Genomic DNA, 26,911 nt, shown 5'->3' on the forward strand with positions numbered 1-26,911 from the left:
CTTCTTTCCAGATCCAAGACTCATTCTCAATATGCACATTTAAAGACTACAACAGTGGGAGCTTTGTGTTGTTAACCCGTCAGTCTGGATCTAATCAGCTGCAGGAGGGCAAACTGTGCGTTGAGGGGTGCCTGCACGATGCGTCTGGCCACAAACAATGGAACATGACAAGCGCGAACTGGATGCAACACTGTCCTCTAGTGCCTCTCGCCACCAGCAAACCCCCGACGGCGCGCCACGCTAAAGCAAACTCTGCCGTCATCCAGTGGCGTCATGAAGCTCATGAGCGCGAGGATCTGGCACCGGCTCGGAGAACAAAATGTATGTGCATGTTTACACCGAGGAAAGAAACTGTTGTTCGACTGCACCACGAGCCATCTGCAGCAAAGAAAAAAGAAAGGGACAGGAATAGGCATCAAGCAGCACGCAGACTCCAGCCCCCACCTCAATTCTACCACAGGGGGAAATACCCATAATGCACTACTTGATGCTTTTGTATTGAATTGGCTTCGCATTGGTGCTCTGACCCAGATTTTCAGCGGCGAGCAGGTTATTTTAAGATTTTCATTAGCGAGGAAGACCAAGGGCGAGAGGAAAGGTGAGGAGGCTCAGACGCACAGTCGGACCGAGTGGCTCTTTGTTTTTAGGAATTCAGATCAGTCAGTCTGTCTGTGTGTCTGTCTGTGTGTGTGTCACAGGAAGTGTCGCTTCCAAATGTAGGGCGAAATATGAGTAACTCCTGCTCTCAAGAGTTATTAAGATGTCTTTTTGGCGCAGGGGAATGTGTCATCCAGTCATGGCTTGAACCCGTCACGACTACTGTTAAAAAACACAAGATGCACTCTGCAGACATTAAAGTCATTTAAACAGCAGGGGGGTGACATGGATCTCTGTCAGAGGGCAGAGCTGATGATCTTTAAAACCACTCTGTATTTGATTTATTTTCAAAATGGACAAACATAAAATGAACTTTTGGAAAATGCACTTTTGACTTTTTCCCGGTGTGTCTGCTTCTGTAGACTTCTGCCAGGATCGATGCCACTCTTATATGTGGACAGTAGATATGAAGCTAGGGCTAACAGCTGATTAGAAAATGAACATCTAAATCTCACTTTATCATTATATTCCCTTTTCTTTCCTTAAATCTACTTTTAAAAAGTCAAAGGGGCTCTGTTGTTCTCAGGTTTAGCGACTGAAAGTGACGCGGAAGGCCTCGTTTTTCACGTCTCGTTACAAGACGCTCACACATGGTCGATAAAAAATGTGAGTAATAGATATAAATTGCTACAAATTGTGACATAGAGCCCCTTTAAAAGCACACAATTATGGCACTTTGGACAGAGACAGGCTAACTAACTATCAGTGTTAGTCTGCAGCTTAGCTTCGCACACAGTGGAAACAAAGGGAAGCACATTTTTTAAAATTTCTTGAATTCTTGTAAACATTCACATTGATTTTCCAGCCTGAGTCCAGTTTTGTCCAGTTTCCTTTCCTGTGACTGCACATTAGCCAGGGGGCATCCTTAAACCAAGCTGGATCAGCATGGCACTTATTCTGACCCTCTTCCTCCATTTTTTGGGTTTTTTGTGCTGTTATTATGTTGTTTTTTTCCTGCAAAGCCACATCGGACAAACAGCGTATTTTCATGTATGCTTTTTATATTTATCATCTTTAATGCGAGTCCAGGAAAGTCACTGCACCCGACTGAGCACGCTGCTTCCTTTGTTTTGTGACATTTCCCAAAAATGTCAAACTATTTGTTCAAAACAAGCCCGTACTCCATTTGTCCTCAAGACAGAAAACTTCTAATGTGAAATAGGTATGGCAACAAACACAGAGACCTGCTCTTTACATGTGATAAACGTGCTGCTACATGTTCACAAAACAAATCCGTTTATCCCGATTAAATGCCAAATTTTGTGGCATCAGAAATCTGCTGGACAAGCAACAAGCAACACGACTGGCTACTCAATATCCTGCAATAAGCTCAGTAATTGCCAAAAAGTGACATTACAGTAAGTGTTTCGCAAACCGAGAACTATTTCCCCCGGAGAGCGCAAAATCAATTGCTCAAGTCTGAGCTCTTTTGCTCCGTTACAGGCCTCGTAATCCTTTACATAATATGTCTGAGGCCTTTTATTACTCGGCAGGTTTGGCACACACTGTCGGTGAAACAACAAAACGTAACCCCCGGCCCCGTCTCAACTCGCCAGTTCAAACACATTTTACTTGCACCATTAAGAGGGTGATTGGTGGTTATTACAAGCGCCGCTCTGTGAGAACGTCCAGATGCTCTTTTTTTTTTTCGTCAAGGTCAGGATCAAAGCTGGACAGAGGAGAGGAGAGGAGAGGAAGTGGAGGAGGAGGAGGAGGAGGGTGGGGGTTGATTTTGTAACCATCAGGCACTTGGAGCCCCCCCCCCCCCCCCCCACCAGCCGTGATGACGTGGTATGCAACCGGGAAAGGCACAAAATGGAGTCCCAGCTGGCCCCACACCAGTGTGAGTCAAAAGGCCAGGGGAGGAGGAGAGAATGCTTCAGGCTCGATTAGGCCCACATCCCATCTCCATCTTCAGCTCCGAGCTCCATCACCCCGAGTCATTAGCAGCAGAATTCACAGCTGCCACTCTGGAGTATTAGCAGGTGGAGGCTGAATTTTGTTACCCCCTTTCTTTTTTATAATAGTGGCGGTGTGGAGAAATGAAATAGCCATATACCTCGAGAACACCCTCTCCCTTCCTCTCAAGTGTCCTTTTTCATTTTCAGGATTTTTGGGGGAAGCTGCCGCAGCGTCTCGTGCTGGCGACGAGGAGAGCGGGAGTGACATTTGCACGCCTCGGGGGGTTGGGAAGAGATGAGATACACCCACCCTCTTTCTACCTTACGCCGCTGAGCGGACCAGCATGCACCTGTCCCCTCTGGCTGCGAACAGGCGGAGAGCAGAACTTTAGGTCACTCGCGGTCGCCTCTGCTGGCATGAAACGTTCCTACACCATCCAAAATCTTTTCTTTTTGGGGTGAGACAACAAGACAGTCAGAAAAAGAGGAAGGATTAAAGAGGTGATAGGTAATGAGAGACGACTGAATGAGTTCATAACAGAGGAGGGCGGGAGGTTAAAGGGGGAGGGGACAGACGGATTGGGATGTGATAGGATAGGCAGATAGCATGAGAATAGAGATTGACAGTGACAGAGTCCCATGCAAAGATAAACAGCCCGGGTGCAGCCCCCTGTAATGGCTTTGCACAAGTAATTTGTCACTCCGCGTGAAAAGCAAACAGCGGGGAAGGCAGCGGCGACACTTTGCACTGACACTTTCCGTCGCCCGAGGATGTCTGAGCGTCCCCATCTGTCTGCACATGTGGCGCTGCCCATTCCTCTGGTCAAGCAGCGCAGTCGGCACAATGAAATGTTTGCATTTCACGTTTCCGCAAGCGGATTTGTACGTTTCACACGTGTCGTATTAGCGTTTCTACCATATGTGGTGACACAAAGCACAAGCTTATCTTCACCCTGACCACAGGTGGGAAGTAAAGAGGTACAAATACATGTCTTTATCTTGTTTTTTTCTTTTAACTCCCTGTATTTTAACACACATATCTGAACCTTCTACTCCTTACACTTTCAAAACAGGCTGGTTACTTTAGTTTTAATGCATTTGAGGGGAATTATCAACTATTTGTTTGTCTTCCCAACATCGCAACTGCTTTGACCTAACAATGCACATCGAGCACAGCGGACGCAGCGAGACGAAACTAAGTAAGAGATGTAACAAGATGGAAACAGACTCAGAGGGGGACTTGAATGAGGATAAATGGCGCCTTAGTGTCTCGTATCTTGCTGCGTTCGGGACCTAACCGACCATAAGCACAGCGTTGTCACAACGTAAAAGTGAAACATTTGCAGAAATGTTTGTTTCCAACATTTATCCTGTTGGGATGAGAGCAGGGCCACATTAGTTGTGTTGCTTTGGTGCTATTTTCTTGATTTGATGCTTCTGTTTTACTCATTTACCAATCTGGGATTAACTGATTTTGACTCCTTGAAAGTAACCTTGGACGGTTACAGATTCAATAGCTCTATGAAAGGTAATATGCAGTAGTTTGATATGATAATGCATGAAAAAGTACACTTAAAAACAAAGGCAACATAACTCGGATCTGTGTATCAACAGTGTTTTCATTTTTCATTTGTTGGCAGTTCAGAAACATCAACACACTTTGCATCAAATGCATTTTTTTTTTTAAAACGCTCTGTTCCGTTACAGCTTAATGAATCACAGGTTAATGTCAACAAAAGTTATTTTCACAAAGTCCATGATCATGAGTCACACCCCCATCAAAAACTAGGAGCTGGAAAAAAGAAAATCCACCATTTTAGAGTAAATGACAAGAGTAGTGAACATAAATCTAACATGTGAGCACTGCCATCTTGTGGGTGTTTGTAACACTGCGTACACTCTGGCTCTTAAATAAGAAAACTAAATCCATCATTTTCCATTAGTGAAAGCAGCTGTGGATAATTTTTATGGCTATCAAGTACAAAATATACATCCTAACTGTGTTTAAGTGGATACTGAAATGCATATACTTAGATAATTAACATGTTTGTTCCCCTTGACACATAATTCAATAAAAAATGCAAAATTGCTACATTAAACGTCTGAATCCAGCCGTTCAGATTGAGGGAAAAACAAACAGAAGAGCATCATATTGTGAAGGCATTACGAAATTATCATCAACCTATTAAAATGCTTTCAGCAGCGCCCCCCAGCTGCGGCAGGTGAGAATGCAGTATCCTCGGCCTTTTCCCTGAGATGGGCAGCAGCTCGCCGTTGGCTTTCATCTGGTCTATTTTCCTGGACAGGTCGCTGTCGCTGTCGATGACCAGGGTGCACCTTTGGGCGTAGCTGACCAGAGTCTCTTCTCCCTGGCGAAACATGCCCACCAGGGGGACCATGTCTATGCCGGCCAGATGGAGCTCGGCGATCGACGCCGTGTTGGCGATGGTGTTCCGGTCGATTCCCAGATGACGGAAGGCTTCGCTCATGCTCTTCTTCTTGATGAAGGCTGACAGGACTTGTTTGTAGCGGTGGATGACGTACTGGACACCGGTGGCTGGGGGAAAGAATGACATGGTGCAGTAGTACTGTGGTTAGTACAGATGTAAAGAATATATCATTTTCAGACAAGTTCAAAAGGGACAAAATTTAACGATAAAAACTAAAAAAAACTTTAAAAGAAGTGTTTTTTAATGTGCTAATTATAAACATTGTCAACCTTTAAGACTTAAAGATTTGGTTTACTGTAATTTCATACAAATTGTACAATTTGTATTAGTATTTCTTACACATTTTGAAGAGGGAGGTAATCTACTAAACTTTAAAAAAATGTTATAGCTGTATTTTATACAAGTAAAAGTAGTATAGTGTAAGATTACTTGTTATAATTAATGTCCTGCATTCAAATTAATTTAATTAAGTATAAAAACTGGTATCACAATGTATTGTAAGTATCAAACATAAAAGTGCACATTATGAAGATTAGCCCATTATATTACTGGATTATAATTATTGATCAATGAGCAGTAATGTTGTAGCAGGTGAAGCTCATTATAACTATTTTCTGTGCTGTCAAGAGGCTTCATCTGCAATAATCACCATATAAATAATCAGCTGATTACATTTTGTATTGATAACTAAAGCTGTCACATAAATGTAGAAGAGTAAGAAGTACAATATTTCCCTCCAAAAACGTAAAATGGAAAGACTCAAGTATAACACGTGAGGACAACAGGATTGTTTTTCAAAATAGGTATGAAACAAGTAATGACTTGAGTGAGTGTGTATACATTTACAAATGGTCAGCTAGGATCCAAGGGGCGCTATGTAGTTTTGAAGAAGAAATCCAAACTAAGAATTGTAATATTTAGAACATTAATGAGGTAATAATACAAAGCAATTTCCCATAACTGAATAAACACGCTGTTCTCAGAGTAAAATAAGGTCCCAGATCACTGTGTGAAGATAGAAAGGTGGCAGGGTCCGCCACATTTAACCTGTTACGGATCACCGTTCCAACATAGGTTCCCTTCACTAAGAGGGGGCGCTCCAAAACTTCGTAAAAACTTTGCTAATAGTTTTAAGCATCAGATTTTAACAGTATATACTCATGCCACACACTGTTTGATGTCTGCATTTTTGCACTGTGACGTTTTGCACTGGTTTGCTCTTTTATATTTTGCACTATTTTGCTCTCTTTTATTCTTTGCACTATCTTGCACTGTTCTATTTGTATTGCTAAGTTTTTATAATATTATACAACACATGCGAAAAGAAAGAAACCCCAGGGTCTTAGCTTTCATTTGAGACCAAGATCGTGTTTCTAGGTAAAGGGGTTCTCAAATTATAAGCCTTTGAATCTCAGTAGGCGCTCTTGGAAACCAAAAGGACCCAAGCAAAACGCACAGACATGCCTTTAGAAAACAATTTGTGAAAAATCAATTTTTTAGTCTTTTGACTTCAAATTTTGAGTGTAGCAAGCTGAGACCTAATTGTGTCTGCTGTATCCATAGACATACCTGAACCCTTATATCTTAGTCAGTTTATTGGCATTTGAATTGGACGGAAACCAAAACCTGTGTTCCTGTGAGGGTGTTACCTTTCCAATGGTACCAAGCACATCCCTGAGTCTCAAACTATGTGGGAGCTGTCATGCTTTTAATTTCGGTATGTCGTTTTGGAAAAAGAACCTTAAAACGGGGGTGTTCATTAAGTGATTAAGGTCAATTTGTTTGATTCTTCACAATCCAGTACACAAAATCTTGAGCAGTCACTGAGGAACAAATGAGGAACAAATCAGTAACAAACTGCTAGTTGCTGAATAACTCTGAATCAAGTCCTCTATAATAGATATTGACAGGTTACATATGAACAGTCTTATATCTTCTGATATATTAAATATCTACTGATTAGCTCCTAGATTTATTTACATCCAAATAATGGTAATTTGCTTATTGTTCCAGTTTAACTCTGAATAAGGTGTGAAATGCTACTTAACCACTTGATTGTTACGTCCATACTCACTGCTATTTTTGTCCCCTGGAGTTAAGTTTTGTTACCACCCTTTGGTTGGTTCGTCAGCAGGATTACACAAAAACTACTGAACAGATTTCCATGAGGCTTGGATGGAAGATGTGTCTCAGCCCAGAATAAACCCCATTAACTTTTGGTGCTGATCTGAATAAAAGGATTGGTCTAGGATTTCTTTGCCACTCTAATCTTTTTGTTTAGTTAGGTACCATTATTAGTTGTGGTGATCCCTCAACTGACAAAGTACTTCACCCTTCCCACCTGACATAACTACTGAGTTACTGCATAAATATCTCCTTAGTACTTACCATTTTTTGTCTCACTTCAAGTTAAGTGAACCATCATCACAAGCAACTGATAAATCCTGAGTTATTATTCAGTATGTATAATTACAAGTGTTTTTTTTTTTGTTTGGTCTTCTAATTATTATGGAAATCAAAAGCACAACATGAGGAAGGTGTAAAAGATTTTATAGAACATCAGAGGAGTCCGGCACCATCATAGCAAAACTACACATCGGCACAAACAGTTATATTAGAAAAACTTCTGTACAAGAATGTAATATATTCAAACATTAATCAGATGAGACATAAATTCACAGTTGATACAATTATAATTAAAACTCTAAATCAAAAAATATGACCTGTTAGTGAAACCTAACTGTAAAAAAAAAAAAAAAAACATAACTAATATCTTTTGGGCCTGTTGTATATTTCTAATAATTTCCCAGCGAGCTTCATCTCCTCCACCTTCCCCTCCAAGCAGTCCTGAAATATTCGGGCTTTACAGCGGTTGGAGAAGGAGCACAGGGTCTCCCCTCTCCCCATTGTGGCCCGCATCTCTTTATATGCAGCAGTGTCCGCAGCGTTTAGCTCCGAAATCGGGGCCGTGTCCACTATTGTTTTTCTGTCTACGCCCACCAGATCGTAGGCAGCAGACTTGGTGTGGCCTTCCTTTACCACCCGCAGTACCCGCTGATACCTTTCCATGGCTTCTTCTGGGGTCAAGACTGAAAGAACAAAATAGCCAATATGTTATCAGGGTTATTGTGTTGTGTGACAAGTTTGCTGTTGCCTTCAAAACATTCTGTCATGGCTTTAAATAGTCTTCAGCCTCTCAATTCAAATGTTTTGAAAACAGGAAACCGACGGAACAGTCAAACAGTTCAGGGTATTTTTTTATTGTCTTGAAAAAGGATATTTGTGTTGCAAGACACATACATCACAGTCAAAACAGTAACACAAACACAGTTCAGACAATTTACACATGGCGCTAAGAGCTATACAATGTGGACAGTGCAAGAAAAACTGCTGAATATAAAAAAACAACCTTTTTAACAAACAAAAGTCTGTTCAGTCAAGTCTTTGTTTGTATCTCCCAATCAAAAATCCCAGCATCCCTTCAACAGAAAGGGCTGCAGACCCCAGGGTGTATCAATTTACAATATATGCAACTAACAGCTACTAATTTTCCATCTTTAAAATAATCGCCATTAATTATCAACAGTGCAGAGGCCTTCAATAGACAAATCTGTGACGGCAAATGTTTGACATCTAGTGGCCACCTGCAGTCAAGGACTTTATAATAAATGTCCACACCTGCTGACCAGGAGGAAGATAGACTTTTGGCTATTGTATCATTCAAACAGGAGACTTTCTGCACTTAGAGGGCAAACATCTAATCTGAACTATTTTCTAAGATGACATGCACATATTCAGTTTATGGCAGTCAGTGATTGGCTCTCTCCCAACTAGTGTTTGGCGATATGTCATCAGCCCCCACAACACTATCAATCCATGATTGTTCTCACCTATTTGAAGCTAGAAAGGTGGCAGGATCTGTCAAATATAAATAAAGTATACATTAAATCATGAAACTGTGTTTCAGGTCAGTTTGTTTGTCCAGTTTATTCAGTCATGAAAACAAAATGAGTTTGTTTATTCAGTCGTCTGATTAAACTGTCTTCCTTAAATCTACGTAGTGCACCTTTAGTACATTAATGGGAAAACCACTTTTCAACATCAACCCTGAACTTGTTACTGTAAAACTATTTGTAACCTCAGTCAGACAACTTAGCTAATGTTAGCAAAGGTGGCGCCAAAGAATTTTTGTTAAGTTTAACGGAATACTGAGTGGTAAGGAATTTTTACAATCAAAAATAAAATAACAATGTACTTACAGGATTGTAACTTCGTCGTTTTTGACGTGAAGATGACGTGGTGCAGGTTGCTTTTTGCAGGTTCCGTCCCACCCAACTAATGCCGGCCCCGAGGAACAGCGGCACCGTACAGGCTCAGTGGTGAACCGTGGTATTGCAAGTTACGTACAATAATTCCTTATGTGCCAAAAAGACTATTTCTCCAAAGGAACAATCGCATATATAAATCTTTTGGGTGACAAAATATGTAAACTACATGTGTACGTAATGTACGTGTGGTTACCAAACCCTTGTGACACAGATGAGCGCTGTGTAATTGAGGCACATTTTGTAGCTGACTACTTTAATCGGTACTTCTTAACTTTTTTCTAACATTCACATATTCATTCACACACACACACACACACACAAACGTTACACAAATTAACATAAATATCATGAAGTAAGTGTTTAGGGAGTTCTTCTAACACATCAACATAAACAGAACTGTAGCGTCAGTTTCCTGTTGTTAAAACCTTTGAATTGAGAGGCTGAAGACTTTAAAGTCATGGTGATACATTTTGAAGGCAACAGCAAAATTGTCACAGAACATAATAACCATCATAACAGCTATTTGTTTGTTTCAGTCTTGACCCCAGAAGAAGAGGCCACGTAAAGGTATGAGCAGGTAAAGGATGATCTGCTGAGCTTAGATGTTGCCCCCAATATCAGAGCTACATGCTGGATATAAAGAGATGAGGGGAAACCCTGTGCTCCTTCTCCACCCGCTCTGAAGCCAGAATTGTGCTGGGTGGCTTGGAGGGGAAGGTGGAGGAGATGAAGATGGCCTGGAAACTATTAGAAATATACAACAGGACCTGTAATTAACTGTATCAACTGCCAATTTATGTGTCACCCTATTAATGTTTCAACAAATGATGTTACTGTAAAGTTGAGTACAGTTGGTGTTGCTGTGTGTTTGGTCCTGTTGTGCTTTTGTGTTCTCAGTCTTTCCATTTTCGATTTTCTCCTTAATTATAAGTCGCCCAAACTCAGAAAGCACTTTTAATTATAAATACTGATTAATAATAGTCAGTTACTGAGGGTGATGTTCACTTAACTTGAAGGTTAGTGTGTTTTTATGTTGATGTAATCATATAAACACATTAAACTAACATTTTCTACCTTTATGATAATAAGGTGTGATTATTACCTCTCTTCCGGCTGTAGTCCTTCCCTTTCTTCGATCTTTTCTTGTCCTTATGGTGTTTCTTCCTTCTGTGTTCACTCGAGGCCGCTGAAACTTCAGATGACTCTGACCCCTCGGAGCCGCTGTCACTGCTGTCAGAGGAACTACAAGAAGGTCTTTCTCTCTTCCGAGATTTGCTTTCTGACTGCTGCACTTTGCTAGGTCTCGGGGCTGTGGGAAAACGACATAAGAGGTGTGAATAAAAGCAGCAAGTGTAAATATAATAAAGCCAAACATGGTCTACAGCTTCACTTTGGACACAAACCTTCGGTCACTGGACTGGGTGACGCAAAAGTGTGCATGGAGCGGTTACTCGTGAGGTTTTCGATCTGGCTCCTCAGGAACTTGCGGTCCTGCATCAGGTCCTCCACCTGTCTCTCCAGAGCAGCGATGCGCTCCTGTTTGCTCTCCAGCATGCACTGGAGCTTAGTGATGGTCAGCAGCACCCTGGGGGGCAGGCTTTCTGCATGAGAGGCAGCTAAAGGGAGACAAGACAGGAGGGTGAAGTTCCATTTTGTATGTATATTTGAAAAAATGTATGTAAGCTTTGTATTACAGTGCTCTTACCAGACATGGCGCTGCTGGGTGTGTTGTCCTGAACTGCATCAGCTGAGGCTCCTGACTGGAAGTTCTCCCACTTGATGATGCGCAGTTCGTCTTGTTCCTGCTTCAGCCAGGCCGGAGAGGTCATCCTGTCTTTGCACCTCACAGAGCTGGAGTCGATCTCTAGGCAGGGGGAGTAACCTGAAGGCTCCTGCTGCCACACAGATGACATCCCTTCAAACCTGGAAGAAACAGAGGTTGTTTATGTATGAGTCACGTCACCTAGAAGGTACTCACAGTTCAAGAGAGTCAGGAAATATCTGAAAGACTGGAGATGACATCACCAGCCAAAAAAAGGCCTAATCACACAGTGCTATATAAAACTTAAACATATTAATAAACGAATATCTGGCTCATTGTGCGTGCGTTAATGCCTGAGTTCGGCTTAAATGGAAATCTATTTATGCTTGAGTTACGGCATCATTTCACATGAACTGCTGCCACTAGATATTAATATAATAAAGCATCAGCCTTACTTCATTTCACTGCAATGGAACATCAGGTCGTTAACATGCCCTAAAAACAAAGACAAAATGCAGCAAGCTTGAGGCATAATGTGTACAGAGCTGATGCTTTAAGACACGTTGTTCAAGATTTTTTTGTCATTCAATCTTCTGATATTTATCTGTATATATGAAGAGCCAATCAGAATTTACAGTGAAAATACTTATCCGCAAACATATTTGCTAAACAAAGAATTACAATGCAGTTAATGATTCAGAGAGGCTGTAGTTAGAGGTTTAGGGTGGATACGTTAATGGGAAGAAATCATGTGTGAATAGCATCAATTCATGCGTGTAAATCTGAATGTACATGAATTGACAGCAGCTCATAAATGCTCATCTAAATAAATGATCAACACACTAACTGATGCAAGGACGGAGGTGTTTTCATCCTTTTAATAACAAAATTGATATTCAGCACGAACGCATCCTCCTGCAATTAAACGAAACAACACATCTGTTGAATATCAAAACCTTCATTAACAGCGTTCAGCCTTTGTTTCCATGACATTAGCATGTTTGCGGCTCTGCAGTTAATGTGGTGAGCTGTTTATTAATGATTGACGTGACTTTAATACTGCAGCAAAACATGCTTCACCTTCGTACTGAATTACTCAATAACAGGGAGGCAAAGCTGATAGCGAGTGACCTGATCATTTATTAATCCTGAGCCACATGAGTTCATGATATATGACGCATTAATACATTCATTAGAACATGATAAATCATGTATTAGCTAAACATTAATTAAGAATGAGCGGAGGACCACAGTTTATGTACTAGTGTCCTAATTTTAAACACTTCCTTATTCGAGTCATAATTTCCTTGATGATGTGAACAAGGAAGTGTTGGTATGTACTTCATTTTGTAATATATGTATATTCATGGTCTTGAGTCGTGATAATATCTTTGATGCAGAGGAAGTGAGACTCTTTTCTTTCCTCACTAATTTGACTTCATGGTAGGAAAACAACTGCGTACTCACGTCTACCTTATCTACCTTACCACAAAAGGAAGTTGTTCAACACTTTATATTCACAGGATCATTTTAATGTTTGACTTTTGAGAATACATGATAGATTTACTGATAATAGATGAGTTTCATTGTGAAGCCAAACTATCAGAATTTGGATTGTTTCCCTATATACCGTGCTCTCATATTTAATTGTCTGCAGCCTTGCAATATATTTGTCTGTTTTCCAAACCCTATTATAGCATAAATTATTGGATAAACTCGTGCTTTTGTTTTGTGTTGTTGTTATTTGCAACTGTGGGAAAAACGGAAACGATGGCGACGATATTGCCACTTTGAAAGGGCTTTCAGAATATAATTTTTTACCACGTGATTACCACGATTAATGGTATAAATATCATACAATATCTCTAGTAAATTTGCCAAAAAATCCTATCAGTCAAATTAATCTCTTACTTTGTTTACTGCGTGTTTTGTCTCTTTCTGGTAAATAAATTACAGTCGAAAGGAGCTGAAGCCATCACTGCACAAACTCGTAAAAAAAGAACAATTACATGAATAAACAGCGAAAAGGCAACCAGATGAACGGACAAAGATTTAAAAGGCCTAACATCTGGATTATCGTGTGTTTTATCAACACAATATCAGTATTGTTATTGTCAATACTGGCATATTGTGACGCCTCTCCTGGAAACACTAAGTGGTGGGAAAGTTGGCTGTGGCCACCTTAAGAAAGACAGAATTTTGCATCCTAGTCGGTAACCATATTATATGGTTACACAACACCTGCTTTAGTTACGCACGTTTTAATGAATAAACACATCATCGTGACAAATGATCAAGTCACTATGAGTTTATGTGATTAGTTGATGCTTGAGCGATCATTAATTCATGTATTTAACTCTACCTGTCAAGGTACATCTCAGTACGAAGACGACAGGTTATCGTATCATGTATATTTACTGATTAGTGTTACTACAATAAACATATTTCAAGTTTAGATCAAGTTACATGTCTGTCAGGACATTATATTCCTAATTATAATAAACCCCTTCTGTTTTTATTCCTTCAAAGGCCAATGTATCGGATAACAATATTGATAATTGAATAATACCGCATACGGTGATATCATCCGAGATGGTTATCCTATTAAGAAAATCTCATATGATGATAATGACTTACAGCATAACAAAACACTATTCTCAATGAAATATGAAGCCATTTGTCTAAACTGGTAGTCAGATATAAACATGTTCATTCTGCTGCATAATCCAGTGGTCTTTGTTTCACATTTACAAGATAAGCTGTAGCACTAGAGTTCTCATCTATTCTGTTATCATGTTGGTTTGTGGTTTTTAAAAGAATTTGACTGTGTTATGTGAAGATGATGGTGCAAAACCACAGTATCATATCTGATTGACACTTGCTAACAAGAGGTTGTCTCTGTTGACATGTTGGTGAAATGGAAACAGAAGATGCTGAGACATCCTGACTTTTAGACTTTAAAGCTTAACAAAAAACAGATAAGGAAGAATGATATCGATACTTTTTTTTTTACTGATGTTGATAATTACTTGCTTAAGTTTAAGAAAGGCTTCCTTCAAAAAGAGAAGAAGAACAAGCGTTGTTGTTGCGCTTGTTCTTCTTTTCTTTTCTTTTTTTCTCAAGCTGACTTTAAACGTGAAAACCACCAGAGTGTGTACATTTATGCGCAATAATTTCCCTGATACCGATATATAGTGAATATCATAAATGATGATATGTGATGATAATTTAATGGTCTCTAACACTGGCTCCTACATCTCTCATATGCAATTCAGCGGCATCTATCATTAAATCGCTTGGTTTCAAACCTCAATGGCGTCTCAAGGCAAAAACCAAGATAAACGACTTCCTTAATGAGAAAAATGGGTGAAGTGCCCCTTTAACTAACCACACAAACTCATAGTGACTTTATAATTTGTTAACGGCGAGTAACAGGAATTCATGCTACATTAATAATGATTCATTAAACCATTATGAGTCATGCATTAGTTATGCATTACTTCAGCCTGTGTTTTGTAACCATAGAAGGTGTTATATGGTTACTGGCTGCAGGGTGTTTCCACAAAAAAGACAAGTGGTGCATTCAGGTGCATGATGACCTGAGTGCAACATGTCAGACATCAGAACAGACTAGAGATGCAGCAGCTTTATCTGCATGTTTTTGTTGCAGGAAGTGGACATGAGTGTTTTCACTCCATGTTTCCATGGAGATGATGATGATGGGCTGTTTAACATGTGCCTGCTGCAGCAGCAGCAAAACACAATTAAGCTAAGAAGTGCTGCAGTGATTAATCTGGCCCCCAACATCTGACACATCCAGTTAACATGCGCATTACTCTCATGGGAATAAACTACCGCAGTCCATAAAGAAACTGGACATTTCTGAGAGCGAGCACATGAAGTAGAAACACTAATAAAGAGCTAAAGTCTGCAGGCCTGTCATCTTTATCACTATTGATTTTATTACACAGGCTATTACAGAAATACAGCTGTGTTTTTAAATCATAACATGCATGTACGGCATGACAGAAGTTATTAACCCCATGAAACAAACAAAGGTGTCACGCTGAGGGCTAAAGGGCCGGACAATTTCTCCCTGCGGTGGTTTTAATTAGCTAGCTCCTACCAAGATGGATGCTAATGACTGTAATTAAGCAGCAAAAAAGGAGAGAAAAGGAGACACAAAGCCGGTGAAACACGCAGGAAAACGTACCTTCAAGAGAGTCCAGCGGGTGAAACAGGTGGCGGAGACGTTCCTGTGTTTGTTTTCCTGCTCGCTGATGTGTCACTTCGTGAGAAATGCCCCGTTTTGATCAGAAACATCAACAGAGACGAGTGAAGAAATGCGAGACTACAGGGGCACGTCTGATGGGGGGCGTGGCTACAGGGCACGTCGCGTCATACGCTGCCTTCAGGGGCTGGAGGGAAAAGTCGTTGATTCATGGGATTTTATATGATCATGGTCCTGAACTACATAAATACATGAAATTAAGCCTAAAGAATAAAAAAGATGCGAAATGTATGACACAGTGTCAAATCGAAGACATGATTAATATATCTGCAAGCATTATCTTAGAAATAGTCTTATCATCAGGAAAAACTTGATTAACAGCTAGGTGATTTAAATGGCCTATAATAAACGGATAACCAATTATCACCACATGTCGACTGCTAATATGAAGATGCATATATTATTATTTCACACTTTGTGGGTTTACGAATTTTTAATTGGCATATTTCCGACAAAACTTAAAGGCAGCATAGGACTGAAGAAAGGGGGCGTGTCGTTTTATAGACAGCTGTGTGATAGACAGATGTTTCCCTCTGACATCCACAGTCTTGGCCACTGGTTGATGGAGTTTAAAAAAATAATTAAACTCCATTTATCTCGTTCCGACGCCTTAATATCGCGTTAATAATGTCAATAACGTCTTCTATTAATTAATCTGAATGTATAGGATAAGGACAAAGCAACATAAAATGGAATTATTCACATTAAATACAAAGATAGTGCTTGGGTAAATGTACTTAGTGACTTTTCATCACTGCTGAACAGTGATTTTAGGATATTATACGTTACACATAGATGGTGTGATGTTTTTGTAATTGGCAAGTTGCTCTCAATGCCTGACATAGACTTCTAAATTCTCAAAGTTAGTCATTTGTTTTGCTTTTGTGTCTGTGTTTTCAGTGCAAATGACTAGAGGGCCATGTCAAGCAGAGCATTAATATACCAATCTCTATCTTATTTATTTATTTTAATGTTTATTTAACAGGGACGATACATACAACATTGCCACAGAAAATGGGAAAATGGGATGCATATAAGACGTCTAGCTTCAGCTAATTTCCAGTCTTTGTCCTTGTCTTTGTTTGGCTTTTGATATAATTCAGGTTACAATGTTTACATAGAAACCTGGTTGTTCATATCATTCTATGCATCACTTTAACACTATACTCAGGTGTCTTAATTTCCCTATAATCTGTACCGCAGGAGAATGTTCAGAAACCCAGATCAGGAGTTTACATGCTAAATGAGGCTGGTTTCTACAGAGTACTAAGCTAATACAAAGAACAGATTACTAGTGTGCATGTAAACAAAAAATGTCCATCATCAGAGTAAATAAACATTGATTGGTTGAATGAAATCAGACACGAGGACGTTACAGGCAACTTTATTTGTTGTTAGACTAAAATTCTTTGGCTATAGAGAGACAAACACAAGTCCAACGACCCGACTAATGTCCTGGTTGATGTTGCAACTATCTCACCTACTGTATCTACTCAGCTCGTTTTACAATAGTGGTCATTTTTAACAAGTATCAGCTGCCGTGTGGGGACACAGATAAGAGACATCAGGTACTGAATGTTTACGGGTTTCTTCTCATATACCCTCTGGCCTACCTAAAACAGTAAACTAAATATTATTTATATATTAAACACTATACTGCGTTAGTCATAACATACAAAAAATGTATAACACGGTGAGGCGTCATTTGGATTTGTCAAGTTCGTTTTCTATTTGTGGTAAAGGATAAAAACGCAAAAAAAACAAACAAAAAAATAGAATAAGCAACCGATAAAATATATATTCTCTTCTGCGAATCAGCTGTGAGGAAAATGTATAAAAATCCATTCACGTTACATTGCATAGCCGCCATGACACGTACTGATATGCCCTCTTTGCAGACTTTCACAATTCTTCATTTATCAGGACAAACTTCAAGCCATATGGAGTGATTGCATTAGTTTAGACAGCAGTGACGTCAGAGTGAACTGTCACTGAGTTTCGGGGCACGGAGGGTGACAGATAACAGCCCTGGGCGCAAAGAATAATCAAGGTGTAATACTCGATAGTAGAAATTAGTACAGTACATGCAGCAGCAAAGACACACTGAGGCCGACTTTTTCCCCCGCGCACATAAAAATACCTCATGTTTACAATTTGATTACCCTATCAGGCCTCAAACCACCTGATCGGATTGCATCAGTCTGTCTGGAATTTGTAGAAATCTTGGTGCTTGTTTACAGCGACTGACACTGTGTAAATGCTGGTTAAGATGTTAAGAATTAGAGCTACAAATCGACACGATGAATCAATCCAGATTTTGTTGAAAAGGTTTTTTTAAAAAGAGGGGAGCCGACTAACTCAGAGTTTGGACGAGACACGAGGTCAGGTGATTTATCCCTCCCACCCTCCTGCTGCCTATATAATGTCACATGGAGATACTGAGCAGTATTAGTTTGTTAGACAGACGACAGCAGCGCCCCTCAGTATGAACATATTCTGCCGTCTCTGCCTCCGTCGTCCACGTCCGTCCCTGCCCTCAGTGGCAGATGGCCAGGAGGAGGCGCTTGAAGTCGCCGCTGCACTCGTCCCTCAGGGCGTCCTTCAGAGACACGTCGTACTTCTCCAGGTACATGTCCTTGATGGTCTCCAGGTCGTACTGTTGACAGCAAGAAGGAAAAAAAAACGTACTTACTACTTTTACATCCATTTGTACGAGAGGTCAATATATTGTATGAGATGTTGGAAGTTGGTTGTCGAGGTAAGCAGTAGGTGGCGCTAACCCTCTGAGGCAGGCGACATTGAACAGGAGGAAATGTTGTTAAAAGAGTGCCAGTCAAACTTTTAAAGGGACAGTGTGTAACGATTTAAGTAATTTATTAACTCAAATCAACGTCTACGTTCATAAGTAAGTCCTCATTGGTGTACAATTACCTCTGCCAACAATCTGACTTATCCTCCTGAGCAGTGATTTGCACAAGGGGGGTGCAGGGGGCAGTCACCCCCCCTCGTGGCCCAATTGTTGAAAAACACGCGCTAAAGTGCCCTCCTGGGAGCCAAAACGTGCGCTAAAGTGCCTTCTTGGGAGCCAAAAAAGCGTGCCAAAGTGCCCTCTTGGTTGGCAAAACACACTAAACTGCCCACTTGGCTGGTTAAAACATGATAAACTGCCCTCTTTGGAGCCAAAACACGTGCTAAAGTGCCCTCTTGGGAGCCAAAACGCGTGCTAAAGTGCCCTTCTTTTCGCCCCTGCCCTTCAAAAAGTCTGTGCACGCCACTGATCCTGAGCGAAGAATTACCTTTCTGAATATACATATCACGGGCAAGCTCTATGGAGGCCGCCATGTCTTTCCGGTTTAAAAAAAGCTATGGACTGCCGAGAGGGACACAAAGCACTACGTGGTACTACGTAGTAAGGCTAAACGTGTTTTCGCTCAGAGCCAGTTTGACTGCGAAACTGAGAGGGAACCTCTAGTTTTACAGCCTTAATAACTAACTACATCTTTACCTCATTACTTGAATCAGTAGAAATACTCTACACTGTTGGGAAAGATTCCATATTTTGAAAATTAGTTTCTTGTCCGTCAGGGCCACCGTAGCTTCCGGAACGCCTCCAACGTCTTCAGAACGGGAGGGGTGAGCAAAGGAGTGTTGCAATGTAGAACCTCACAGCTAGATGGCGCTAAATACTTGATATATTACACACTGTCCCTTTAAATGGTGGGAAACGATGTAGAGGATATATAAGAAATATGACATTTCTGTGTGTTTCATGAATAAAGTTGAAGAAGGTTATAGTCTTTTTTTTCCTCCGCTCACATTGTTTGTCTCTTCATTACATTGGAAGCTTCAGCGGAGGTTTAAAGTGAAACTCTCGCCAAAATGCAACCTAGGCTTTATTTGTGAATGTGAGTCAAACCTTCATATAAAAGCGTAATTACGACGAAAGAGGCACTTTTAAGATTTACCGTATTTCTTAATGTTTTAAAAATAGAGATTTTGATGCTATTGTAAAAGTGCCCCTTGCACTGAGAAAGTGAGTTTGACCCGAAAACGAAAATACGGTAAATCTTAAAAGTTGCTCTTTCGTCGTAATTATGCTTTTACATTCACAAAACAAAGCCTAGGTTGCATTTTGGCGAGAGTTTCACTTTAAGTCAAACTCGTGTTTTCATTTACTTTCATCCCGTCATGAAGTTTCTACAGCAGTCAGGCGTCAACACTTATTTTGTAATATTAGGGGGTTTTTTTTTTAGTTCTGCTTTTTCAATCTCAGTTCATTTTTTTATGTTAAAACCTAAAAGGCACATAAAAATGTTTATGATTCAATCTTTATATTCATGCCTACTGCCTGAGAAGCATGTGTTGTCATTCCATCAGGTGAATATTGAAACTAGTTCGCTGCTGGAGAAACAGGATTTCTTGGACATGAATAGAAGGAAGTGTGTGTGTGTGTGTGTGTGTGTGACAAAGACTTCCAACAAGTCAAAAACTCATTTACAGTCTGAAGATCTTTACAAGAAGTGGTGCGTTTGTACTGAAATACGTGCAGTCAGACTGAAACTGAAACTGAAAGCAGCTTCTGCAAGAACATTTACACAGCAAAAAATTCTGACACGCTAATACAAATTCAAAACTGTCAAAACAACAAAAATAAAAAGACCAGAAGACGCCATCTTGTCTCACTAATAGACTAAGTATGTCATTGTTTCTTCACGTGACCAGATAAGCAAACAAATTAATATTGATAGAATAAGGTAAAGCGGTGGTTTGGTATGAGGTCGGTCCCTTTGTTTCAGAAAACGAAAAGGATTTCGGTTGAGCTTTAACCTTCACTCATCTCCAAAACACACCTGGCTCCACCTGTTGTTCATTTCGAGCGGTTACCTCAGAGCGGCACACGATGATGCGGATGAGGGTGTCCTCGTCTGTCCCCGCTCCGGCCATCGCGTCGTGCAGACGCCTGGCGAAGTAGAGCTGAGGGTTCTTGGCAGCTCGCACTGAGGAGGAGAAAGGTCGATCAGCTCGACACTTTAATCAGCACTTTCCCTAAACGCTGGCGTTGCCTGCAAAACTTTAATGTGGGCAATCCTGTTTTTATCCATTATGTGTCTTTTCCCACGCGGACGCTACGACTGATTCCAGTTTAAAGCATGCTTCCTAGAAGACAACGTGTTAATGAGTCTAGGTGAGACTGATACCGCTGCTTTTTTTAAAAAAAAATGGAGACTTTGCATTTGCTTACCAAGAGCAATGTAGCATTTCTTCAGCGTGCCTGAGGTCTCATTCTCGATGGCATCCAGGATTTCAGTCCCAGAGAGCTACGGAGGGAAAATAACTAGTTAAATCTAAGTACGGGCTCTTCCAAGTCCATAAGTCACCCAAAATATTTGAAACTGTGACTGGTTATTTACTTTTGGAGGTTGTGTAATTAAAGTGTATTCATGGAAAGGAAAGTTTGAGAACCAACAACACTTCTAAAGGGTAATTGTAGGATACAAACCCCGATTAAGCTGAAGATGACACGTCAGGTCACATACAGTAAGCGACAGTACAGTGCAGCTACGGATGCTGTTACCTGCTCGTACACCTTGAAGGTGGCCTGAAGCTGCAGGTAGTTTCTCGTGGCCAGGATGTAGCTGAAGGTGGACTCGTCCGTCCCGAAACAACCCTCGCCAGCCTGCGGCAAATATCACTATTACTCAGGATTCATTGAAAGTTGATATGAGATCATTATGAGCATGTGTTTCACGCTGAGACATTACCTCGAACAGGGAGGTAGCATCTGCTTCGGCCAGATCGTCATCCACGTCGTAGCTCTCGTCTCTGGTGCCCTGAAAGAAGAAGAAGAAGAAGAAGAAGGAGAAGAAGAAGAAGAAGGAGAGTGAGATGACTTCTGCTGTGTGCTGCGCTGTGAGAGGCCTCTGCAACCAAATCTGGCATCCGTTTTACTAATGAGAGGGCGTCTGGAGTGAGGCCAGTGTGTGTGTGTGTGTGTGTGTGTGTGTGTGTGTGTGTGTGTGTGTGTGTGTGTTTATAGGGCATGATTGGGCACAGAGAGAGAGAGTGAGCTCGATTACAGTCTCACTGCCGACGGGAGGAATTCAGTTACTCAAGTGGAGCAGAAACCAAAGAACACCGACCTCCAACAGAGTCATGAGCAGGTTCCTGACGTCCCCGCTCGTATCGCCCTCGATGTCGGCGACGAGGTCGCGTTCGTGCACTGAGAGAGGGACACAGAGTTGGACCAAAAAGTTAAATTGAAGACAAGTCATGCTGTTTATTTTAGGTCTCAGGGTTTAAAAAGGGAAAGTACGGAAGAGGATTAGGGCCACAAATGAATTTTTTTTTTAAGCTCTGACTTTAAAGTCAGAATTCTGACTTTTTTCTGCATTTTTGTATATTACTTTTTTCTATTGCTATTTAATATGTTTAGGTTGTTCCTCTTATTTCATTGTGTTGTTACTGTCTCTGTGTGTAATGCTGCTGCTACACCGTAATTTCCCAGCTTGGGAGAATCCTGAGAATAAAGTCAGAATTCCGATAATAAAGTCAGAATTCTGAGATTAAAGTCAGAATTCTGAGAAAAAAGTCAGAATTCCGAGAAAAAAGTCAGAATTCTGAGATTAAAGTCAGAATTCTGAGAAAAAAGTCAGAATTCCGAGAAAAAAGTCAGAATTCTGAGATTAAAGTCAGAATTCTGAAAATAAAGTCAGAATTCTGAGAAAAAAGTCAGAATTCCGAGAATAAAGTCAGAAGTCTGCACATGTACATTTTTTTTGAGCTCTGACTTTTTTCTCAGAATTCTGACTTTAAAGTCAGAACTAAAAAAAAATTCACACGTGGCCCTAATCCTCTTCCGTAGGAAAGCACATTGCTGGATACGTTCTGGTTCTAACTTCCCACTTTCCCTTCACCTCCTTCTCGTTAAAATGTATAACTACCCTGCATTTTCAAGTCGGACACATTCTCAAGTCTCGCGTTTCGCCTAAACGATCTCGCGCGGCGGTCTCACGGCTTCTTCAGTGATTGATTCCTGTCTGTGTGACTGAGACTACAGAGTCTATAAAGCATCCTTCAACTGGGTGAGCTAACTTCCTCGCTGTGTGCGTGGGTGCACGACTATGAAATGACCTATGAAAACACACACTTAAAGTCTGAATGCAGAACGAATGTGCACAGTAACATGGGTGCTGGATTCACAGCAGCATAAAGCATAGGCCTTCATTTGACAGGCAATACTCCGTATGTAATGTCCTGAATAACGGACGCCCACTAGTTTATTTATAAATATTAGAAAAGTGAGATTTCGGACACAAACTTATCTTCATTTTGTGTCATTCTTACAGTCACACAACTACAACTTTCACATCTATGCAATGAGACAGATTGAATTGTGGCGCCAGGGGCAGTTCTGGGGGGGGGGCCAACAGGGGCCAGTGCCCCCGTAACTCTGAGTCTGGACCCCCCTGTGGCCCCCCTGACAGGGAGTCTGCATCAATAATACAGATGACAGATAATGACAGATTTCTTGCAATGATTTTGTTCTGAAGGGAAAGGCAGAAATAAAGTGTCTCAGCAGTTTACTACCCAATTACAATTGCTGAAATTGTAAACACTGCTTTGTCTGAATGAGGGATTTGTATGTGCCCCCTTACAAAAAAGCCGGCCCCAACCTGCCCCCCCTATTAAAACTGGTCTAGAACCACCCCTGTGTGGCGCTATTATCAATTATGGATGACAACCAGCTAACAACCTCAGACGCAAACTGGCATGTTGCAAGCACTGGCAGCACCCACACATTAACCTGGTGACTAATCTTTCCTCCCGTCACTCCTCGTTGAACTTTGTCTGCAGAATAATTTACTACACATTAACAATTAGTGTCTGGAGGAATCATACCAATACTTCAACACTCAATTCAAAGAAGGGAGGAGAATTCATGTTTAATGATGTCTGCATAAGATGGCTGGAGACCCTCGAGCTGTGGCAGCGTGACAGATGATGTTGGTAAATATAACCAGCTGTCAGCGCCGGTATCGTGATGAACGGGAAGTTGCGGCCGGATGGGCCTTGACTAAACACAGTGTGACCGCACATGACCTCACTACAGGAACGCTTCCTAATAACACAAGGAGGGGAAGTTGTGACCTTTAGTAAGCGAGCGGGCGAGAGGGTTCATGTCAGCTCACCTTGGAAGTAGCACTCCTTGAACATGGCGACGTCCTGCGAGGAAACGAAGAAGAATAAAAAAAAAAGTCAGAATATTCTCCACTAAAAATGAATACAGTGTGGGTAGTTTTTTTTTAAATTTGTCACTGACGGAGTTGGTGGCGGTGCAGAGGATCTCCACCAGGACGTCCTCATCGGTGCCCGCTCCCTTCATGGCCTTCCTCAGCTCCTTCACGGCGTAGATGACGGGCGGGTCCAGCATGGCGAGGATGGCCTTCTCGAAAGTCCCCGACAGCTCGCTCTTCAGCTTGTCCGCCAGCTCCTGTCGCAAATGGCACGATTTGGTTGAAAACAGAAGGAGGAAAAGCAGATTTCACAACGCACTTCCACGTCTTTCCGGGTGACACTCACATCGTCGTACTTGTCGAAGTAGGCCTGTTTAATTTCCTGCCGCTGAAACGCAGAGCGGTACGCCAGGATGTCGATGATGGCCTGCTCGTCGGTTCCTGGAGGGAGCACAGAAACAGATTCAGCGAGACGACAAACAACACAAGGAACACAATACTAGACAGATGAACACATTTAGCGAGTGCTTCCAACGTACCGAACCCTTTGCAGGCCTTGCGGATGGCCTTGATGTCGGCGATGGGATCAAAATCCTCATAGGGCACGATAGTGGGCTAAAGGAAACACAAGACTTCTGTCACATTGACGGCAAAATCAGCTGTCTGAACACATCACACTGATCAGCGTTTCAGCAAATGAACTTTCAGAGGGATTCATGAAGGCGACACAGGAGCAGCTGGTGGATGGGGGAGGGGAGGACCGTGGCACAATTGAGTCGCAGTTGAGGAATTCAGGGCCAGAAGTCTTTAAACAAACTTGTAGGGGGCCGCGTGGGTAACGGGGAGCAACCAAAGGGCGGAAACACATCATCCGAGCCAATAATAGAAATACTTAAATATAATTTTCTGTGCCAAGTCAGTGTTTGACTCCATCTGTTGCTTCTCAAACTTTATGAAAGCAGCATTTTTGGGGGGATGTAATCATGTTTTTGCATCCTGTAAATGAATTGGGACGATATTTACACCGTAAAATATCTTAACAACTACTTTATAATCAAAAATTAAGAAAGAAAATGAAAAAATAAAGCTGTAGTGAGTCATTGAAAGCCTTTTTTGGACTGTGTTTAAAGTAAATCAATGAAGAATTGAACATAAAGGTACCAACAAGATATACATCTGACAGAAATGGACACCCTCCCCCTCTTTCTATGCACTCATGGACCCTGCCCTTGCATAACACACACACACACACAGCCTTACTCATTCATCTACACACACACACACACACACACACTCAGATCTAACGGAGCTGTGATGAATTCCGCAGGGGAGTGGCTCCTTTTTTCCCCGTGCGTAAAGCCCAGACACGGAGCTCTGTCACACGGTGTCACTTGCGACGTTCATTTAAAGAAACACCAAATATTACAAATCTGAAGCCCGCAGCTCTCGTTTCCAGTCAAAACTACATAGATTCTTGAGGGTTTACGCACTGTGCGCGGTGGCTGACGGGCGGACGGAGGCGCTGCGGCGCTCTCACACGGTCCGTAATGCGCAATAACAGCAGTGTGTGATTGGAAATGACGCGAGGATCGGAATCTAATTGTAATCATCGTGATTGGCTGGATTAAAATCCTTCATTCATCAAGTCAGTCGCTCACACTCGGAGCGAGAACAAACGACTGATCGGTCAGATTTTCTGTTTCTGATCATGTTCATGATCATCAAGCGGCGCGTTAGAAGCGCAGTTTAATAAAGACAGTGAACCTACCTGACAGTTTCCCATGTTGTTGTGTCCGCTGGCAGCAGGCTGACGTGTTGCACAGAGTGTCGGTTTGGTTTCAGTCCTCCTGAACAAAAACCGTCTGCGGCCCAGAGCAGCGCAAACCAGTATGTGACGTCACCGCGGACCGCTACCCCGTCAGTTAACCATTTGCAGCCTCGATCACTGGCTGGACTGTGGTATCCCATGATGCACCTGCGAGGAAGTTTTTCGTGCTTCGTGTTGTTACTGTGTCACTGATGTTGGCAATGTGTTATTAGTTTACAGATCATGTGCCTGAAACAGTGCATTCATACATACAAACAAACAAACAAACAAACAAACAAACAAATAAATAAATAAATGTTTTACCCAGAAAACTGCCATAAAAATAGATAAATGAATTTTATTTTCAACTTTCAATGGGTTACATTTTTCAACCATCATATGTCCTGATAATAACATTTATTCATTGTCAGGATTTTAACACTTTAAACACTGATTTGTTTACATGACGCCACTGTTATTTATATGAGAAAACACACATAACATTATTTTTTTTTCCCACATACATAATATGGTGTATTCTTATGGCAGTTTTTGACATAGTCAAAGAATAAACAATCAAAGTTGAACACTAACATATCCCATCATCCTATACTAACTTTGAATAGTGTTTACTGTCTACTATAGTTTGACTGATTATCAGCCCGATGTACTGATAAATTAAGTTAAAGTTGTAGTCTGTAACTATTTTCTTGTTATATTTGCCATATATATTCTATTTGTATTTAACCCAAGTAAAGTATCTGTATACTTTTACCACTATCTATAATAGTGGACATGGTCTTTGGTTCCTATCAGCTCCCACTGTCGAAGCCAAATATAAATAACAAATACCTTAACAGGTATATTCTAAGTAAAATAGTGCGCAATATGTCTTACGGTGGCGTCAGCACCAGTACGACAGCCTTGTGCACAATACTACAGTGTATAAACAGCACAGCGTGATGACCCCGGATCAGACCAGAACTTCTAGGCACCCTTCAACCCTGTATTTTCCTTTTTTAGCTTCCTTGAGAACAGAGAAACAATAAATTAAATACATATTAAAGTGACTGTGCAGTTGTTACACACCTCTTTCATCACATTAACCAATCATTTACAAACTGGTAAAAGTAGACGTTCAGAAAAACTAGTACAAGAGAAGTTTCTCTGCTTTTAGTGTAGAAAGCTGCAAGAGGTAACTATGAACCAAACAGCTCGTCCTCTCTGCAGAGTTTAGTCTTCTGCAGTATAATTACCAACCTTAGCCAGCCTACGCTCTAACCAGTGGTGTTTCTCTGGCCCTTGTATCGGTCCCTACCTCATAATTACTCGCCTATAAAAGGAGGAAAGCTGCTGCTGCCCTCCACAATAAAGCCCTTAGCCTATGAAAACTGAATAAATGCACACACAATGTCCGCATAAACTGTTCCAATTAGGGCCTCGCTAACAAAGCCATGCAATTAAACAGGATGAGTCATCCC

The 26,911-nt window shown here is 41.2% G+C and overlaps 2 protein-coding genes across 4 annotated transcripts; both read right to left on the bottom strand.

Annotated features, from left to right (window-relative positions):
- Positions 1 to 4,157: 4,157 nt before the first annotated feature.
- LOC115570115 (coiled-coil domain-containing protein 106-like) lies at positions 4,158 to 15,497 on the bottom strand. 3 transcript variants are annotated; one of them, XM_030398411.1, is made up of 6 exons: positions 15,312 to 15,495; positions 11,554 to 11,593; positions 11,042 to 11,259; positions 10,740 to 10,952; positions 10,439 to 10,645; positions 4,158 to 5,115 (listed from the first exon to the last, which is right to left on the bottom strand). In XM_030398411.1, the coding sequence occupies exons 2-6, from the start codon at positions 11,574 to 11,576 to the stop codon at positions 4,736 to 4,738; spliced, it is 1,041 nt and encodes a 346-aa protein (XP_030254271.1). In that variant the 5' UTR covers positions 11,577 to 11,593; positions 15,312 to 15,495; the 3' UTR covers positions 4,158 to 4,735. The 3 variants fall into 3 exon arrangements, with proteins under 3 accessions (XP_030254271.1, XP_030254272.1, XP_030254273.1); XM_030398413.1 differs by lacking the exon at positions 4,158 to 5,115 and adding an exon at positions 7,542 to 8,097 and having other exon boundaries at positions 15,312 to 15,497; XM_030398412.1 differs by lacking the exon at positions 11,554 to 11,593.
- Positions 15,498 to 16,757: 1,260 nt separating this feature from the next.
- Positions 16,758 to 25,540, bottom strand: anxa13 (annexin A13). The gene is made up of 11 exons (XM_030398414.1): positions 25,392 to 25,540; positions 24,163 to 24,238; positions 23,970 to 24,064; positions 23,710 to 23,880; positions 23,579 to 23,612; positions 21,530 to 21,609; positions 21,152 to 21,220; positions 20,965 to 21,066; positions 20,632 to 20,707; positions 20,274 to 20,386; positions 16,758 to 18,045 (listed from the first exon to the last, which is right to left on the bottom strand). The coding sequence occupies exons 1-11, from the start codon at positions 25,404 to 25,406 to the stop codon at positions 17,926 to 17,928; spliced, it is 951 nt and encodes a 316-aa protein (XP_030254274.1). The 5' UTR covers positions 25,407 to 25,540; the 3' UTR covers positions 16,758 to 17,925.
- Positions 25,541 to 26,911: the final 1,371 nt, after the last annotated feature.

Source organism: Sparus aurata, chromosome 19, assembly GCF_900880675.1.
Source record: "Sparus aurata chromosome 19, fSpaAur1.1, whole genome shotgun sequence".
Taxonomy (NCBI): domain Eukaryota; kingdom Metazoa; phylum Chordata; class Actinopteri; order Spariformes; family Sparidae; genus Sparus; species Sparus aurata.